We start from the raw sequence: 20,079 nt of genomic DNA, 5'->3' as shown, positions 1-20,079 counted from the left end.
TTAAGAAAAGATAGACTAAAAGAAAGAGAATTCCAGAAGTATTTTGATTTTAGAAGGTAGAAAGAATCTCTAGTAATTTAGTTTTTAAATAGATAGCACGAAGGGAAAGTTAGGAAAGAATTTAAATTGAGGCATTCAAGTTTTTAATAATATAGGAAGGAAAATGGGACCTAGTTCAACAAGACATGCTTGTATTACTGTGAAGGTTGCCGTCTATTTCTGACAACTCAAGTGCTTGTATGCTATGAACTTTCAAAAGAAGAAAACTTAACATCTTGATGAAGACCTATAGGATGGATCACTATACACTCCAACATCATGGAGAAAGCAAATGTACCTCAGTAGATTAAGCAGTTAATCTTCTTAGAGTTAACGTAACAGTGTTTTACTTCTCTCAGCAATAATCAGTCTGTCTCATTGATAAATACACAATAATTTTATTTTTGCTGTTCCTCCAGTTCTGAGGCTAATCTAATAAGGACTGCAACAAATCCTCATCAGCTCTATGACAATTTTTCTTTTATTTTTAGGGTCTTCAGCTTGATCTCTAAATTTATACTTAACAGATGTGAAATTAGAAATGAAGATTTATGCATGGAGGTTCATGAAAATAGTTTTATCTTCAGTGGCAGTCATTTATGACAAGCAATTTGGGAGATTTGTGTGGACCTATTTCCATGGTTTTTAAAATCTGCAACATGTATTTCAGAATCTGAAATACATGTTTCAGATTAAAAAAAAAGAGAGAGAGAGGACCTCGTTCTGTCACCCAGGCTGGAGTGCAGTGGTGCGACCATGGCTCTCCAGCCTCGACTTCTTGGGCTCAAGTGATCTCCCACCTCAGCCTCTGGAATAGTTGGGACTATAGGTGTGCATCACCACACCTGGCTAATTTTTTATCTTTTGTAGAGATGGGGCTCACTGTGTTGCCCAAGCTGGTTTCAAACTCCTGGGCTCAAGCAGTTCTCCTGCCTTGGCCTCCAGGAGTGGTGGGATTATAGACATGAACCGATGCTCCTGGCCGTGAACCATGTTTTTCCAGCAAAGAGATTTTCTCAAATAATGTAAGAGTATCTGTCTCTTTGTTTAAAAATATTGTTTTTAGGCCAGGCGCGGTGGCTCACACCTGTAATCCCAGCAGTTTGAGAGGCCAAGACGGGCAGATCACCTGAGGTCAGGAGTTTGAAACCAGCCTGGCCAACATGGCAAAACCTCATCTCTACTAAAAATACAAAAATTAGCTGGACATGGTGGCAGGTGCCTGTAATCCCATCTACTTGGGAGACTGAGGCATGAGACTCACTTGAACTAGGGACACAGAGGTTGCAGTGAGCCGAAATCATGCCATTGCACTCCAGCCTGGGTGACAGAGCAAGACTCTGTCTCAAAAAAAAAAAAAAAAACCTTTTTCTTGTTAATTTTTACATTTTTCTTTGTTTTCTAAAATGCTGTTTTTTGTTGTTGTTGTTGTTGTTGTTTTGAGATGGAGTTTTGCTCTTGTTGTCCAGGCTGGATTGCAGCAGCGTGATCTCATCTCATTGCCACCTCCGCCTCCCAGGTTCAAAAGATTGCCCTGTCTCAGCCTCTCAAGTAGCTGGGATTATAGGCACATGGCACCATGCCCAGCAAATTTTTGTAGTTTTAGTAGAGATGGGGTTTCACCATGTTGACCAGACTGATCTCGAACGCCTGATCTCAGGTGATTCACCAACCTCTGCCTCCCTAAGTGGTGGGATTATAGGCGTGAGCCACTGCGCCCGACCTGTATAAATCTTTAATATAATTTTCATGTATGTCCCTATTTCACAGCTGAAAATGTTGATTTTTGTTATACAAAGGTTAACATTTGGGCAAGTTTGTTTTCTACTACTGTGATGAAAAAAAGTCGTATTTTAACATGTTCACACCACATTGACTGGAAAGGACTTGAACTCTTTAACCACAAATAGTATAATACTTTTACAAAAGTTTTCTGATGCAGTGATAGTATCTAAAATTATTGTTTAGCACTCTATTACTTACTGTGTCACCAAGCACTAGGAATGTTTGGAGTAGGCTCATAAATTATATTTTTAAACTCTTCTAAAAATAACAATTTAGAAAAATGAGAAAATACTTAAAGGTAGAAAGATAAAATTATTGCTGGCCAGGCACGGTGTCTCCCACCTGTAATCCCAGCACTTTGGGAAGCCGAGGTGGGCGGATCACCTGAGATCGGGAGTTCGAGACCAGCCTGACCAGTATGGAGAAACCCCGTCTCTGCTAAAAAAAAAAATACAAAATTAGCCAGGCATGGAAGCACATGCCTATAATCCCAGCTACTTGGGAGTCTGAGGCAGGAGAATCGCTTGAACCTGGGAGGCAGAGGTTGCGGAGCTGAGATTGTGCCGTTGCACTCCAGCCTGGGCACCAAGAACGAAACTCCATCTCAAAAACAAAAAAAAAGAAAAGAAAAAAGAAAGATAAAATAATTAATATTATAGTGTGTTCTCTTTTAGTCTTTTAAAAATGTCCCCATACATTTAAAAAAATTTTAATCCTGCTTAAGTAGTTTTTAATAGTAGGCTCTCTGTTACGTTTAACTTTTCTTAGTGATGTTAATATTTTATAGAGAATCTTAACATAATTATCTAATTGATCCTTTTCACTCTCAAGTTTCTAAGTCGTGTCGAGTCGTGTCGTAAATATGGGATTGATTTTTTGAAAGTAAGGGTACACATTGAAATTAACATGCCGTAAAACTGGTTGAGTGTGTTGGATTTCCTTGTTTAGTAACAAACAACTGAGTGAAACTATCTAGACTAATTGGTGTGGAATTTAAAATACATGAATATTTTGTAATAGTATATAATGTTGATTGAATTTTCTCTGCTCATTTCCAACTTGGCTTACTGTAATCAAAGAGTTGCACATTTAGTTAGAGAATAATTTTTTCTATGTTGCAGATCACCAGCTGTGTTAATGGGAACACAAAAGTAAAAGAGACACTGTAAAACTTCAGTTGTAAAACTCTTAAATAAGCCACAATGGTTCTAGTTCGTGTTAACAGTTATAGAGAACTGAAAATAAACTAAATTATGCTAAATATATTATTTGAAGTAAAAAATGTGTTACATTTTAAAAATATTTTCTCCAAACAAATTAAATCCTCCTTAGGAGGGAATGAGTTAGGGGTTGAAAAAACCTGGTAAAAGGCTTTCACAAATAAGTAGGTTCAATGCTACTTTTTGCCATTGTTCAGTTGCTTTTTTCACACTTTATTCCTTTATTTTCCAAACATAAGTTGAATATCCACTGTGTGCCAAATACTGTGCTTGTCACCAAAGATACTGAGAAGTGGTCCTTATTAGAGAATTCATAGTCCCAGGCATGACAGTTAACCCCAGCAAGATTGACAGTCTGTTGATCCTACCACCCTTTACGTCTCCACCCCACTTAATGCACTCAATCTTCCCTTGATATTGCTTACATTCACTGGCATTTATTATTTCTTTTAATAATCACTTCTTTTGACTCCAGCTCTTATTTTTCTCTCCTTTTGCTTTATAGTACTCATCTGACAAAACCACAAGAACCTTGATTAAATCTAACCCTCCTGCTCCTTGCCTGCACCTGTGCAGCTGATCCTGGTTGGAGTAAAGCAAGCAATCACAATGACTGTTCTTATTTTAAATTCATAACTGTGAACCTCAAGTGTGTCCTTAATTCTTTATGTCCTTCTTCCATTCACTCTCCTAGTTTCTTAGAAAACTTTCATACTGCTGCTTATGTCTTCACATCCCCAACATCTCTTCCCTATCCTCATTTTCAGCTGGTGACCTTGCTTTGTACCTGCTGAGAGAAACAAGAAAAACATTTCTACACACTTCATTAGATCTGCCTATCTAACTGCATTTGCTGCCACATTCTCTGTGTTTTCATCTTTAGCTATATAGATACACAATCATGCTACTGTCTGAAGCCAGTCTTCATAACCATCCCTTCTTGCCTGATTGAAGACATGGCCCATTTTCTTGTTCTGTTCTAAGTCATTCCCACTACTTAGAGATTTGTGGTTATTTGTCCTATCTCAAGGAAAATCTTTTCTGGAGCCTGACTTCTATTGTGACATTTCTTGGCTCTATTTTCATTCAGGAGAACTGTTTGAAAGTTACCTACACTTGTTATTCAGTTTCTCTCCTTTTTCTGTGTAAACCCACTCTCATCAACCTTTTGTTCACTGTGTCTCCACAACTGTTCTTACCAGGAACACTAGTGACCCTTTGTAGATAAATTCCTCCTGCTTTTCTTGCCCTCTTACGTGCCTTATCAGTGGCATAACAGTCAGTTGATCACTCCGTCCGTAATATGCTTTGCTTGGGCTCCAGCTGCTCCAGCTACAACCATTTTTCTTGTTTATTTTCCTTTTCTTTCTCTCTTTCTTTCTCAAAATTGAGAAACCACTCCTCAATTATCTTTTGTCTCTTCCTCATCTTTGTGTGTTTTCTCCCTTCTAATTGTTCCCCTGTTTCTTTCTGATACCCATTTAACATTTTTTTGTTGTTGTTTCTGTTCCTATTTTTCCAATACTCACTTGAGTCACAATTCTCATACTAAATTTTTCTGAATTATTTTTCTGAGCCAGAGGAATTTGATCTCCTGGAATATAACTTTCACCTAGGACTCTGGGTAAATTCTTTCCCTTCAACTCTCCTCCCCCTCCTTTTCTTTTTTTCTTCATCATTCAAGCTTTCTACATCAGGACTACATTATGTATTATTACAAAACTGCACTTAATTTTAAAATATGAAAAAAATTTCTGTTTCATATCTATTCTCCTAATATCACTTACCACATCTAGAAAAGTATTCATTTGGCATATGGTAAGTACTAAATGAATGTTGATCTAAATTGGACCTCCCGACAACAAAATGGAAGTAGAGCAGAAGTTAAAATTCAAATAAAAGCCACTGGGTCATTGGTTTTTTTAAAGCGATACCTATAATAGGGGATTGGGATAGATATGGCTTGACCCTCTCACTGGAGCTGCTTCTCACTTCATTTATATATAACTTTGTGTTTCACTTTCTGAGGAACTGTCAGACTTTTCCACAGAGACGACACCGTTTTACATTCTCACCAGCAATGTGTTAGGGTTCCAGTTTCTCTACAGCCTTGCCAACACTTGTTATTCTCTATTTAAAAAAATTGGGAGGTTATAGCCATTCTAGAGAGTGTGAATTAGTGTCTCACTCTGCTTTGATTTGCGTTTGCCTAATGACTAGAGTTGAACATTTTTCTTGTACTTATTAGCCATTTGTATATCTTCTTTAGAGGAACGTCCCTTCAAGTTTTTGCCATTTTTGAATTGGTCAGTTGTTTTGTTGTCGTTGAATTGTAATTCTTCATATATTCTAGATGTTATTCCCTTACCAGATACGTGATTTGCAAATGTTTCTTTTGTTGCCTCTGCTTTTGATGTTATTTCCAAAGAAACATTGCCAAATCCAGTGTTCTGAAGATCTTCCTGTACGTTTTCTTCTAAGAACTTCATAGTTTTAGCTATAATGTTTACATCTTTGATCTAATTTGAGTTCATATTTGTATATGATATATGTGACCTCTTTGGGTTACATAAAGAGCCTATCTCTTAGCGAACAAAATGGAGTCGAGACTGAGAGACTGGAATGAATTTGATTGGAAATAATAATTTTCTGTGACTTTTTAGCTATTCTTAGTCTCCTTTTGTCCTTAAAAAATTTTTAATGTCACTTTTCAACTTAATTGCTTTGTTCTTTCCTGCTCTAAAATGTTTTGTGTCCTTCATTTTTTTTCTTTTTTCTTTTACTTCCATGTAATCTGATCCCTGCTATACTTCAGTTGTGTATGCCATTGGATTTAGGAATATTGAAATAGAGTACAGAGTTGTTCTACTCATCTTCTTTGAAATAATTGTCCTGGTAATGTTAGAAAGCAAGGTACCCTAGGAAATTGTCTGCCTTGTTTCTATAGTACAGAAGTCACAGGCCTATAAAATGACCATTTGACAGTGGTTTCCATTATCTGTAAATTTGTATTAAAAGAGAGTGACTTTTGAGTTAACCATAGTTTTTGAGTACAAATGAACATAAACATTTCCTTCATGAAAAAGAGATGATAATTCAGTTATGTGTTGTACTCAAATGGGCTTTAATTTTTCTTTGTGTATTCATCTTAAGAGTGTTTACTAAACTTAGACCTGTTTCATTGAGTAGTTTTGTAGATTGGCAGGTACATTGATGTTTTTGTCTAAGTATGCACAAATAACTAATTCCATACATTTATCAAATATTAACAGAGTATACTTTTGGGGAATTAAAAAAACTTAGCATCTGCATTATAATATGCAATTAATGCCACAGTTAACCATTTGCAGTTGTCTTTGTAAGCTTTGGTAAAATGCTGTATTCGTGTTCTTATTATTACATATTACCTCTGCCTAAAGACCTATACTTCAGTTTCATTTTATAGAGTTATATTGCTTGGGAAAACCTATTGATATAATTACTATACCATTCCGTTGAGCTGTTTATGTCAACTCTTAAATATGACTATGCTATAATTTTAATTCATGGTTCTATCATTCTGCTGTTATATTCTTAAGTATGAGGAATACCATTCCTGTCTCTCTGATGTAGATTTAAGTGTTATATGAAGTAGAAATATGAAATGTTTATATCATACTTAGGAATTTTATTTTGTTTTTATTTTAGTTTAGTTTAGTTTAGTTTGAGGCAGAGTCTCGTTCCGTTGCTCAGGCTAGAGTGCAGTGGCACGATCTTGGCCCACTGCAGCCTCCGCCTTTTGGGTTCAAGCAATTCTCCTGCCTCAGCCTCCCAAGTAGCTGGGATTACAGGCGTGTGCCACCATGCCCGGCTAATTTTTGTATTTTTAGGAGAGATGAGGTTTCACCATGCTGGTCAGGCTGGTCTTGAAATCCTGACCTCATAATCCGCTTGCCTCGGCCTCCCAAAATGTTAGGATTACAGGTGTGAGCCACTGTACCCGGCAGGAATTTTATTTTTGAATAATATACTACTTTTTTGTTTCATTTTATTATAGGTACATTATTAAAAGTATTAGTTGTGATCAGTTATTTTCATAAGTCTTATTTTAGATATTCAGATTAAAATACATATAAATTGAGATTATATAAAATTCATACAGTAGATAAATATTGATAAAATTGCTTATGAAATTTATAATTAATAACAACACTGCTTTTTATTTTGACTTGGTGTTTTTTTCTATTATTTTGTCATACTTTTATTTAATTCAGGAGGGGAAATCCCTTTCCTTACTAAAACAGCACAAATTTCCACTTTAGATGTGAGGTTCTTAAAAACTAAATAAGTTGGCCGGGCGTGGTGGCTTATGCCTGTAATCCCAGCACTTTGAGGGGCCAAGGCTGGCAGATCATGAAGGTGGGAGATCGAGACCATCCTGGCTAACACGATGAAACCCCGTCTCTACTAAAAGTACAAAAAATTAGCCGGGCATGGTGGCAGTTGCCTGTAGTCCCAACTACTCGGGAGGCTGAGGCAGGAGAATGGCGTGCAGGAGAATGGCGTGAGCCCGGGAGGCGGAGCTTGCAGTGAGCAGAGATCACACGACTGCACTCCAGCCTGGGTTACAGAGCGAGACTCTGTCTCAATTTAAAAAAAAAAAAACAAAAAAACCTAATAAGTTAATTATATGACATACATTAACTTTTTTGATTATAGAGAGGCAAGATATAAAATACATATTGTGCAACAATTATTAAATGAATCTATTCATTATAGAAAACAAAGTATAGATGATTTTAACATTTGCTTCATGATTGGTTATTAGATTTTTATCTTATAATCTATACATATTTCAAAGAGTGAGGTTTTAAGTATTACATTAATTTGATTTTACTTAAGTTATTTTTAAAATACTTTTATTCTGCATGCTATATATTTTTAAATCTCTAAGACTGTGCTTTTTAGGTATATATTAACTATATGCTGATAATATTTCTTTTAAAATTGGGTTTAGGAAGAACCAAAAGCTGAACTGATGTGGGCATATTAACCATTTTGGTAGTATATCTGATCGATTAACGTTCTTTTCTGTTTATATTATTACGGAATGATTTCTTACATAATTTGCCAGTGCATCCATACAAAAGCCATAAAGTTTTCTTTTTAGAAATCCTATTTTTCTGTGGTGAGAGCAAGTATGCTATGGTCTCTGAATGGTATCTTTTAGCTTTGTATGAATATTTTTAAACATTTGAAAAATCAAATATTTGTATGGTGGGTTTCTTTCAGAAAGTTTCAGGTTTGTATACAAAATTTGTCATTACTGTTTAGTGTTGTCTTCTTTTGTTGAATTGTAAGCTCCTCGCAGACAAGAGCTGTTTGTTGATTCATTGCTGAGTACCCAGTGCCTAGTGCAGACTCTGTTATTACATAATAGGTACCTAAGAGGTGTTTGTCAGATGAATACGTCCACATGTGTACTTACAGTCTTGGAGTCTCATATAATTTTTCATTCTACGGCCAGGCATGGTGGTTCATGCCTGTAATCCCAGCACTTTAAGAGGCCGAGGGGGGCAGATCACCTAAGGTCAGGAGTTCAAGACCAGCCTGGCCAACATGGCAAAACCCAGTGTCTACTAAAAATACAAAAATCAGCCGGATGTGGTGGCATACACCTGTAATCCCAGCTGCTTGGGAAGCTGAGGCAGGAGAATCACTTGAACCTGAGAGGCGGAGGTTGCAGTGAGCTGAGATCGCACCATTGCACTCCAGCCAGGGTGACAGAGCAAGACTCCATCTAAAAAAAAAATAAAAATAAAAATAAAAATTTCATTCTACTTCATTTTATGTAGGTCAGGGAACATATTAGATCTTCAGAAGTTAAATGAGTTTATCATGCATATGTTCTTTTGTGTTTGTTTGTTAGTTGAATGTTAAGTGATCTCAATAGAAATATTCTCAGACAAGTCATATATATATACCTTGGAAATATTTTCCTTAGTACTTTAGATAAATATTCAATGAGATACTTGTTTAGATTCCATCTGTAGAATTAATTATATTGACTGTATTGATAACTGAATTGAAAAAGCATAGGCTAATCACTGTCTTAATTTTCTAACTCAATATTTTTTTTAATATTTGTTTCAATACTTTTTGTTTCAGTATTTCTTTTTAAATGGAAGCTTTTTAGTAATGCTCTTTCCCTTGTGCCCTGCAAAATTAATTTATTTCCTGTTGTGAAAAGGCCAATTATGATCTTGTAATCGTAATTCCTAAAGGTTAAGACCAGTTAAAGCCAGGATAGATAAACTATCCTGGACTGTATATATATGTTTATATTATATATATATAAAAAATACAACCCAGTCTACCTCAATTTTCTCATTTTCAGAAAACTGCATTGCTTGAATCTAAAATTGCAAGACAATGTATTTTATTTTATTTTACATATGTTTTTGGGACAGAGTCTCGCTCTGTTGCCCAGGCTATAGTGCAGTAGTGCAATCTTGGCTCACTGCAACCTCTGCCTTCTGGGTTGAAGTGATTCTCCTGCCTCAGCCTCCTTAGGAGCTGAGATTACAGGCATGTGCCACCATGCCCAGCTGATTTTTGTATTTTTAGTAGAGGTGAGGTTTCGCTGTGTTGGCCAGGCTGGTCTGGAAGCATTTTCAAACCAAAAGGTTTGTATTTAACTGACTTACTAAGATTATTGTATTCTGTCAGACACGGTGGCTCACACCTATAATCCCAGCACTTTGGGAGGCCAAGGTGGGCGAATCACTAGAGCCCAGGAGTTTGAGACCAGCCTGAGAAACATAGTGACATCCTTTTTCTACAAAATACAAAAAAATTATCCAGGTGTGGTGGTGCATGCCTGGAGTCCCAACTATTCAGGAGTCTGAAGTGGGACAATTGATACTGGTAGGTCAAGGCTGCAGTGAGCCAGGATGGCTCTACTGCACTCTAGCCTGGGCAATGGAGACGCTATATGAAGAAGAAGAAGAAGAAAAAAAAAAGATTCTCATATTCCTTAAGAAGGTACTTTCAGGGATGAATAGATATCTTACTTGACATGGTACCCCAAGGAGAAGTTGAGAAATATTTTATGGCCTTCTGTATCTTAGCTGCAGTTTCACTCTTTGCCACTTCCTTTACGGTTATTTATTTTATTTTATTTGAGCTGGAGCCTTGCTGTGTCGCCCAGGCTGGAGTGCAGTGGTGTGATCTTGGCTCACTGCCACCTCTGCCTCCCAGGTTCAAGTGATTCTGCTGCCTCAGCCTCCCAAGTAGCTGGGATTACAGGTGCCTGCCACCATATCTGGCTAATTTTTTTTTGTATTTTTCTTAGAGACGGGGTTTCACTATGTTGGCCAGGCTGGTCTTGAACTCCTGATCTTGTGATCTGCCCTCCTCAGCCTCCCAAAGTGCTAGGATTACAGGCATGAGCCACTGGGTCTGGCCTATTTTAATTTTTTATGAAATTCAGGATATGTGAACTTGAGCTAAAATTTCCTATTTTCTATCTGCATTGACTATTATCTATTATGTCTAAGGTAAATTTGGTGTTGTCTCTTTTTAATATATACTACATATACTGTATTTTTAAAAGTCTAAATTTATAAAGAAGAAAGGATTAACTGTAAACTTTTTGTTGTAGTTCTGAAGTAAGCTTTCTTCTTTCAAGCCTGTGCTTCCTTGGTAAGGAATGAGAAATCTTACACACTAATATTACTTTTGTAAATTAATTGGCACCAGTAATTATGCCAGTTTAGTTCTTTCTTAAATAATTGTAATGTCTGTAGGAAATGTGGGGTTTTCATGTAGAGTTTTTCCCCACATGAATTTTTTTTTATTTTTTGAGATGAGTCTTACTCTGCCACCCAGGCTAGAGTGCCATAGCGCACGTGATCTCAGCTCACTGCAACCTCCGCCTCTCGGGTTCGAGCTATTCTCCTGCCTTAGCGTCCCAAGTAGCTGGGACTACGGGCGCCCGCTACCACGGCTGGCTGATTTTTGTATTTTTAGTAGAGATACGGTTTCACCATGTTGGCCAGGCTGGTCTCGAACTCCTGGCCTCATGATCTTCCCACCATGGCCTCTCAAAGTGCTGGGATTACAGGCATGAGCCACTGCACCCAGCCTAATTTTTATCTTTTTGTTAGAGACGGAGTTTCACCATGTTGGCCAGGCTGGTCTCGAACTCCTGGCCTCAGGTGATCTGCCTGTCTGGGCCTCCCATAGTTCTGGAATTACAGGTGTGAGCCACCATGCCCAGCCTCCCCACATGAATTTGTGTGTGCGTGTGTGTGTGTGTGTGTGTGTGTGTGTGTGTTTTCCCTATTCTTTGAAAATATCCTGTAGAGAAAATGGAAGGAACACTTAGGTAACATCTAATGGGTAATTACATACACAGAAGGAACATTTCTTATTTTTAAAAACAATGATCCATTGTAGTTATTTAATCTTTTGACCATCTTTGTATTTCTTGTAACATCTGTCAGACAACTAAAATGCTATTTAAAATCTCATTAGGTTTTGAAATTCTTGTCTGCCAATATGTTTGTGTCAGTAGTCTCAGCTTGTATTTGGTAAGGACATTTGTAATTTGAAAAAGCTTCCTCAACCAAAATTCTCACATGTTATTTTCACCTTTTCTTCCTCTTTATGTCACTGATTTCCCACTCTTCATGAAGCTTAGTCTGAATAGGGCCTGGAATGCCCCCTACCGTTATTTTCGTGTTAGAATCTTTTAACGGACAGTCTATTTCCTTCTCTTCTCTAATTCTCCACAGGGGTGCTTTTTGGCAAGCACTCTAATTCACTTTCATTGTTGGAATTTCTTAACTTGTGAAATAAAGTCCCTGATAAATTTTTAAGATATACTCTAGTTCTAAAAGTTATTAGTTTTGATGACAGTAACAATACTGTGTAACTGTATTTTATACAAAGAGCATAACTGGCCAGGTAAAAAAAAAAATGCAAAAGCTTAGTGTCTAAACAAGGGAATACCTGAATAAACAAATAAAAGCACTGAGAAAGTAGAATAAAAAGAAGTCAAATAACAGAAGAGTCATAATTTTAGCTAATACTTATATATCTGTAAGTTAGAGCTATAAATATATTATTATACATTGTTTGCTGTTAGCTTACATTATTACTCTATAGTAAGTTTTCAAGGAATTTCTTAAAACTATACAGAATATTCCATGAGAATTTTTTTGTTTTGTTTCTTGAGATGGAGTCTTGCGCTCTCACCTGGGCTGGAGTGCAATGGCGCGATCTCAGCTCACTGCAACCCCCACCTCCCGGGTTCAAGCAATTATCCAGCCTCAGCCTCCTGAGTAGCTAGGATTACAGGAGTGCGCCATCATGCCTGGCTAATTTTTGTGTTTTTGTAGAGACGGGGTTTCACCATGTTGGCCAGGCTGGTCTCGAACTCCTGACCTCAGGTAATCTGCCCACCTCAGCCTTCCAAAGTGTTGGGATTACAGGCATGAGCCACTGCGCCCAGCCCCATGAGAATTGCAAAACAAAATTTTTCCAGAATAGTAAGGCCATACTCTTTATTAGAACTATGTATGTAGTTAATTTCATCTAATTTAATAATTTATTTTTTTGTGTGTGTCCTGCCTGCTCCAACACATGTTTGACACCTAAAGTCACTACTCAACATTTTTCTGACATCCAGTCCTCTTGTACCGTCCTTTTTTTTTATAATTGAGTAGAAGAGAACATGATTACTATGTAGGATTTATGGAGCTTAGGCAATGGGCCCCAGCCTGTACCATGCCAAGCATCCATTATTTTATTATTTATGTATATATTCTTGCCACCTTGTTCTTAGGAGAATTTAAACAACATACATTATCTCTGAGTAATAAAGGAATCTTCCTTTATCACAGTGTAATGCCTTACCCATGAGGCAGTAACTGTTTTTCCTTGTTTGATGTGTTGGGTGAGGCAGGTAAAATATACAAATGTACAATATCATGTATGTATTCTTAAATTGAAAACTACTATTTTATGCTACTTCAAAATATAATTGATAACAAAATCCAGGTTGAATTGAGTCAGTTTTTTTATTGATAGTAAAAAATGTCTGGTATAAAACTCGCTACAGAACAGATAGCCTTTGGTTAAGAAAGGTAAAACATGATTAGAACTTTGTTGTTTTTTTTTTTTTTGAGATGGAGTCTCGCTCTGTCGCCCAGGCTGGAGTGCAGTGGCCGGATCTCAGCTCACTGCAAGCTCCGTCTCCCAGGTTTACGCCATTCTCCTGCCTCAGCCTCCCGAGTAGCTGGGACTACAGGCGTCCGCCACCTCGCCCGGCTAGTTTTTTGTATTTTTTAGTAGAGATGGGGTTTCACTGTGTTAACCAGGATGGTCTCGATTTCTTGACCTCGTGATCCGCCCGTCTCGGCCTCCCAAAGTGCTGGGATTACAGGCTTGAGCCACTGCGCCCGGCCGATTATAACTTTGTTTAGCCCGCATTAATGTTATGTGCAGCCATCATGAGCTGACTTCAGTTTCTCTCATAAAAACTTAGAAAGCTTGTTTTATTTTCTTTTAAAAACAAAGTTGCTATCTGGACTTCTTTCCATAGCTATTCTAATAGAGCAACTTCTAGGAGTTCATATTGAAATTTGCAGAGGATGGAGGTGTTTTTGTTTCCCACCATGCCCCCAATTTTGGAAGGAAGTAAATTGCTTTCCTAAGCATTATACAATTCTTGGTATTAACAGGAAAGGTAGAAGTACTGCTGCAAATATATAGATGGGTGCTACAGTGCCAGGTGTAAGTACCAAAAGGAGTGTGTTTAGTAGAAGAACACTTGCTTTAAAGCTTTTCAACGTACTTATCATATATTTGTACTTACACCTGTACTTACCATATATTTCTATCAAAAAAAACCCATATATGATACGTAGCATTATTTTTTATTTTATTTTTAAATTGTAGTCTTATTTTATACAGAAGTAAACTAAGCCTTGGACTGAGAATGAGTTTTGATCAGGACCACATAACTAGTAAGCAGGGATTATGTTAAGTCTGTCCTAAAGCTCATTCCATTCCCTCTTATTCTTATTACGGCCCTCAGCATCTTCCAGCATATAAACAGAACCCCTTGCATGGGGATGAATCCTCAGCTTTTCTGGCTACAAGCCAGTAGTTTGTACCAGCGGAATAACCGCCCAGGAGTTTGCTACAGATACTTTCCAGGCCTGTGCTAGAGTAAGAATATAATTTATTGGTCAGTTTACTTCTTGATTTGGGGACTTTGTTACTTCCTTTTAATACCTCTAACAATGAGGACATTTTAATTTAAAAGCTCGTTTTCAGGTGTCCGTGTTCTAGAGTTAAAAATACCAGCGAGTTTTCTGTTTTCTGTGAGTAATGTGTGTAACTTTGAACACAAGAAGAGAATGTCAATTCATTTTTAATGTTTACTTCTTCTAGCTGTCATACTTATTGAATGAATGAAGGATGAAGAAACTGTCATTCTTTTTTTTTTTGCTTTAAACAAATAGTTTTATTGCAGTTAATAGTAGCTTGCACCCTATGAAACTGCGAAGACTATCAGCATTGAATCAAGAGGCCATCACAACTGTTGACTCAGCTGTCTGTACATGTAGGAAGCATTTCAGAATACTGAAAAACTTTACAGAGTAATGTTTTTCTAGTATTTTATGAGCAAGCATTTTTTTTTCTAGTTGATTTTGCATTATCTATACGTTATAATACGGTGCCTTTTTTTTTTTTTTTTTTTTTTTTGAGATGGAGTCTCGCTCTGTCGCTCAGGCTGATGTACAGTGGCGCAATCTCTGCTCACTGCAAGTTCCACCTCCTGGGTTCACGCGATTCTCCTGCCTCAGCCTCCCGATTAGCTGGGACTACAGGTGCCCACCACCACGCCCGGCTAATTTTTTGTATTTTTAGTAGAGACGGGATTTCACCATGTTAGCCAGGATGGTCTCAATCTCCTGACTTCATGATCTGCCCGCCTCGGACTCCCAAAAGTGCTAGGATTACAGGCATGAACTACTGCTCCCGGCCATAATACAGTGCTTTTCTTTTACACAATGCCATTTAAAACTGAAGCTATTACCTTAGCTTTCTGATGTGTCTAGATAAAAATTGCCTACCTGCTGCTTAAGAACAAAACAAAGTAAAACAAAATGTAGAAAATACGGTGATTTATCTTAATACTTACTATAGAGATTCAGTTTCTCTTTGTTGTAGCTGAATAAGCAGTGCTAGTTGAGGAATCGTGAGATCATGCTCTCTAGTCTTGGCTCGGCCAGTAGCTAACTTTATGTCCATGGGCAAGTTATTACATCCTTCTCTTTGTGCCTTGGTAGCTTGCTCTTCAAACCAGGATGCTGAGATGATTTCCAAGGTTCTTTCCCTTCTCAAATGTCATGATTCTATATGAGTTTCTCTTTAATATGGCATAGGTTATTTCTGTGGTGTATATTGTACATATTTATATTTCCTTTTATTTTAGATACGATGAATGGATTAAAGCAGATAAAATAGTAAGACCTGCTGATAAAAATGTGCCAAAGATAAAACATCGGAAGAAAATAAAGGTAAGTGCTTGGTTTTACTACACACTATTAGCTCTTTAAAAGAAGTTTTCCTGCAAATGATTCAATTAAATACATGTTAGTGTTACACTTTATTGAAATAGCACATTTTTCAAATGCTAGATTTGTATATAATTAATTTTGTCAGGTTAGGGAAAGCATTTTAGAAACAGTACTGAATGATCTTTGAGACTTTTTCAGTCGCAACATTATATAAAGCCACTCAACCACATTTTATTTATCCATTTTTGCCATTTCCTTCCCCTCTGGTTCCCAACCAGGAGCCATAAGGCAGTGTGGCTTGAAGACATAGGTTATTATTATAGCTGTAAACCATTCCAAGGAAGAAAAGGCTATCTGGCAACTCCTTTTTCTCTTCATCTTTATCTGATTATAGTTAGTGGCTTAGAATATTTTCACAAGATTTTGTTTGTTTGTTTGTTTGAGACAAGAGTCTCGCTCTGTCGCCCCGGCTGGAGTACAGTGGTGCAACCTCGGCTCACTGCAACCTTCACCTCCCGGTTCAAGCGATTCTCATGCCTCAGCCTCCCGACTAGCTGGGATTATAGGCACACACCACCACACCTGGCTAATTTTTGTATTTTTAGTAGAGATGGGGTTTCACCATGTTGGCCAGGCTGGTCTTGAACTACTGACCTTAGGGAATCCACCTGCCTCGGCCTCCCAAAATGCCAGGATTACAGGCGTGAGCTGCCGTACCCAGCCCCACAGGATCCTATTAACCACACAAATGCCATGGGGATTTACTTAGGAGCTCATATGGAAAATTAATGTTACTTTTATGTATGATAGAATTATTCATTCTAAGACTAAATTTTCCTAAAAGTTAGGTTAGACTAGGTTTTAGAATTTTTAAAATCTTCTTAATGGCTGTTACATACTTTGAATAGTACATGTTGTTGAGGTGCTTAATAGTTATTTTGAAATTCAGTCTTCATATTCAAAGTGAGATGCTTTTAATATTTACTTTTCTGCTAAATGTTTCTTTAGTGGCCCCAAATAATGAAAGCTTCCCCCCTAAAGGGGTCATTCTTTTTTCACTATAAAATTGGGTCTGTGTTTTAAAATTTTCGGTGTAGCAACCCAGTAGTTACAACTCAAGACTTCTCCAACCCCTTTTTCATTTCCCTTCTTTACACGAAGGTATGAAAATTATGCTGCATTTAGCATTGTTTTTAGGTGCTGAAAGAGTTCTGTTAGGGGTAGGGAGACTAAAAATGCCAATGTCTTTACACAAATCAAGTTTTAGAGTAGCATTTGTAAGGTGGAGGATAAGGGTGGGGAAGATAGGGTGGAGGATAGTGGTGGGAAAACTAATAGATTACTTAAGGAGTTCTTTCTAGGTATTTGCCTCTCTTCAGTTCTTGGCCTCTCCTCCTGCATATTAAAACTCCTGGTCATGAGGGAAGAGGCACGTGAATTTTGAAAAGGCTTCCTACGTAATATTTTGATAATGTACATCCCCCCCATCACTGTATTTCATCTTACTCTAAGAGCCACTATTGTTGAGGCTGCCCTCTGATACACATTGAAAGCCATATTTGAACTTGAACTCGGGGAAACTATTTCTGCCTTCAGCATGCATGGATAGATTATGACTTTTGGGATAAATTATGAAGTGGTGAAAAGGCCGGCAATAACAGGAAAATTGGAACAACACTAATCATTTATTGGCTATGGTAGTCTACTTACATATATGTCTTTTCAGTGTGGTCTGAGAATGAATCTCAGATCCCTAAGGCAGTGGATCTCACTCTTGAACACATTTCAGAATCACTTGGAGGACTACTTAAAACTCAGATTGCTTGGCCTCATTCTGGGCATTTGTGATTCAGTAGATCTGAGGTTGTTTCAAGGAGTTTGCATTTCTAACAAGTTCGCAAGAGATGCTAATATAACTGGGCCAGAGACCACACTTGGAGAACCACTACCCTTAGGCATCTATTATATGTAAGGAATTAACTTATCTTCTCTGCATCTGGAATGATAATAGATATGTATCCTCCTTAGGAGAATTACTCTCACTCAAAATTTATAGTGTTTACTGCTAACTCAAGCTTCAGAGAGCTTATTTTTCCTATAAATCAAAATAATTTTTAAGAGTAGTTTCCAGGAAATGTATCTGCCTCTGCTCATCTATTTGTAAACAAATAATTTGAGAAAATTTCTCATCTTTTCTCAAAACATTAATATGTGACTGAGGTAGGAAGGTTGCTCCTGACTTGACTTTACAAAAGTACTTGGAATTTTGTCATTCCCAACCCACATATAATGAGATTTTGAAATGACCAGGTTGCAGTTGTTTCTTTTTTTAGTTAGTATTTAATTTAAACGTATTGTGATTTTAATTCTGAAGAGTAAGTTGTAGGTTTGCTAGTCCTAATCACCTATCTGATTGCTAATTTGAGTCCTATTATTAAAGTATAAATACAAAACCTTTTGATCATCCTGTGTAGTATTTTCTTAAGTAGCTTTAAAAATCTTTGGCTGTTTTGAGGGGCTTCTTATATTCTTTCGTTTTATGTTAAATATTTAACAATATATTCTATAACAGTGAGTTAAAAGTGGATATTAACATTGTTTCTAATAAGTGCCTTATGATAAATTATGACATACTTTTTTTTCTTAACCTAGAATAAATTAGACAAAGAAAAAGACAAAGATGAAAAATACTCTCCAAAAAACTGTAAACTTCGGCGCTTATCCAAGCCACCATTTCAGACAAATCCATCTCCTGAAATGGTATCGAAACTGGATCTCACTGATGCCAAAAACTCTGATACTGCTCATATTAAATCCATAGAAATTACTTCGATCCTTAATGGACTTCAAGGTAAAAATAACAATCGTTCTGTTGCATGCAGGTATTTGATTGTAGTTTATATGAGTCAAATTCTATAAAGGTAATTCAGTGACATTACCAACTACTATTTTTTCTACCAGAATTGTGTTAGCTCTCTTATTACAAGTTGAATCTCTCTCTTTTTTTTTTTTTGAGATGGAGTCTCGCTCTGTCACCCAGGCTGGAGTGCAGTGGTGCGATCTTGGCTCACTGCAAGCTCCATCTCCCGGGTTCACGCCATTCTCCTGCCTCAGCCTCCCGAGTAGCTGGTACTACAGATGCCCGCCACCATGCCCGGCTAATTTTTTGTATTTTTAGTAGAGACGGGATTTCACCGTGGTAGCCAGGATGATCTTGATCTCCTGACCTCATGATCCGCCTGCCTCGGCCTCCCAAAGTGCTGGGATTACAGGCGTGAGCCACCATGCCCGGCCTACAGGTTGAATATCTCTTAACTGAAATTCTTGGGACCAGAAATGTTTTGGATTTCAGATTTTTTTTGGATTTTGGAATATTTGCATTCCACAAGCCAAATCCGAAAATTCTAAATCTGAAATGCTCCAATGAGTATTACCTTTGAGAATCATGTCAGCACTCAAAAAGTGTAAGATTTTGGAGTCTTTTCAGATTTTGTATTTTTGATGTTCAACCTGTACTTGAAATAAAATCAGCCATTGATTGAGGCCCTGAATTTTTTGTTACTAGTAGATCCAAGTGCACCATCAAATTTTGGTTAACATTTAATATTCAACTTTTAGCATTGTTACTTTAGTTTTTTAATCTTTTCTGTACCATCCTTTCTGTTGCAGTGTAAAGCATAGTTTGTGTTGTAAAGAACACCAAACTTTGTTTGTCCTGATTGTGACTATTATGATCTGTTTCTTTGAGACAGGGTCTCATTTTGTAGCCTAGGTTGGAGTACAGTGGTACGATCTCAGCTAACTTCAGCCTCAACCTCCCAGACTCTAAAGATCCTCACACCTCAGCCTCCCGAGGAGCTAGGGTTGCAGGTGCATGCCACCATTCTCGGCTAATATTTATATTGTTTCTAGAGACGGGCTTTCGCCCTGTTGACCAGGCTCGTCTTGAGCTCCTAGGCTCAAGCATCAAGCAGTTGGCCTGTCTTAGCCCCCCAGAGTGTTAGCATTACAGGTAGCAGTGACTGCATCTGGACATGACCTTTTTTTTTTTTTTTTTGAGAAAGAGTCTCGCTTTGTCACCCAGGCTGGAATGCAGTGGTGTGATCTCAGCTCACTGCAAGCTCCGCCTCCCGGGTTCACGCCATTCTCCTGCCTCAGCCTCCTGAGTAGCTGGGACTACAGGCCACCGCGCCTGGCTGATTTTTCGTATTTTTAGTAGAGACAGGGTTTCACCATGTTAGCCAGGCTGGTCTCGATCTCCTGACCTGGTGATCCGCCCGCCTTGGCCTCCCAAAGTGCTGGTATTACAGGTGTGAGCCACCGCGCCCAACCTGACGTGACCTCTTTTATGATGAGATTATTGCTTAGTATTTAAGGCAGAATGAAGTGTAGATAATGAAAGCAATAAGGATTAAAGGGGAGCTTTATTAAATCTGACTGGCAGGGAAGGGGACATATCC

General features: G+C 37.7%; 1 protein-coding gene across 4 annotated transcripts in view; it reads left to right on the top strand.

Moving 5' to 3' along the window:
* Nucleotides 1-20,079, top strand: part of ARID4B (AT-rich interaction domain 4B) — a 164,536-nt gene that overhangs the window by 119,007 nt on the left and 25,450 nt on the right. For all 4 annotated transcript variants that reach the window (XR_003116162.1, XM_025361430.1, XM_025361440.1 and 1 more), the window contains 2 exons: nt 15,535-15,619; nt 18,272-18,470. Coding sequence is in view for 3 of the 4 variants with exons in the window: in XM_025361430.1 (XP_025217215.1) it covers nt 15,535-15,619; nt 18,272-18,470 (284 nt within the window). In the remaining variant the exon portion in view is untranslated. The remainder of the gene's footprint in view (nt 1-15,534; nt 15,620-18,271; nt 18,471-20,079) is intronic.

The sequence above is a fragment of the Theropithecus gelada genome, chromosome 1 (assembly GCF_003255815.1).
Source record: "Theropithecus gelada isolate Dixy chromosome 1, Tgel_1.0, whole genome shotgun sequence".
In the NCBI taxonomy this organism is placed as follows: domain Eukaryota; kingdom Metazoa; phylum Chordata; class Mammalia; order Primates; family Cercopithecidae; genus Theropithecus; species Theropithecus gelada.
The sequence above is the reverse complement of the archived record's forward strand: the minus strand, read 5'-3'. Positions and strand labels throughout refer to the sequence as shown.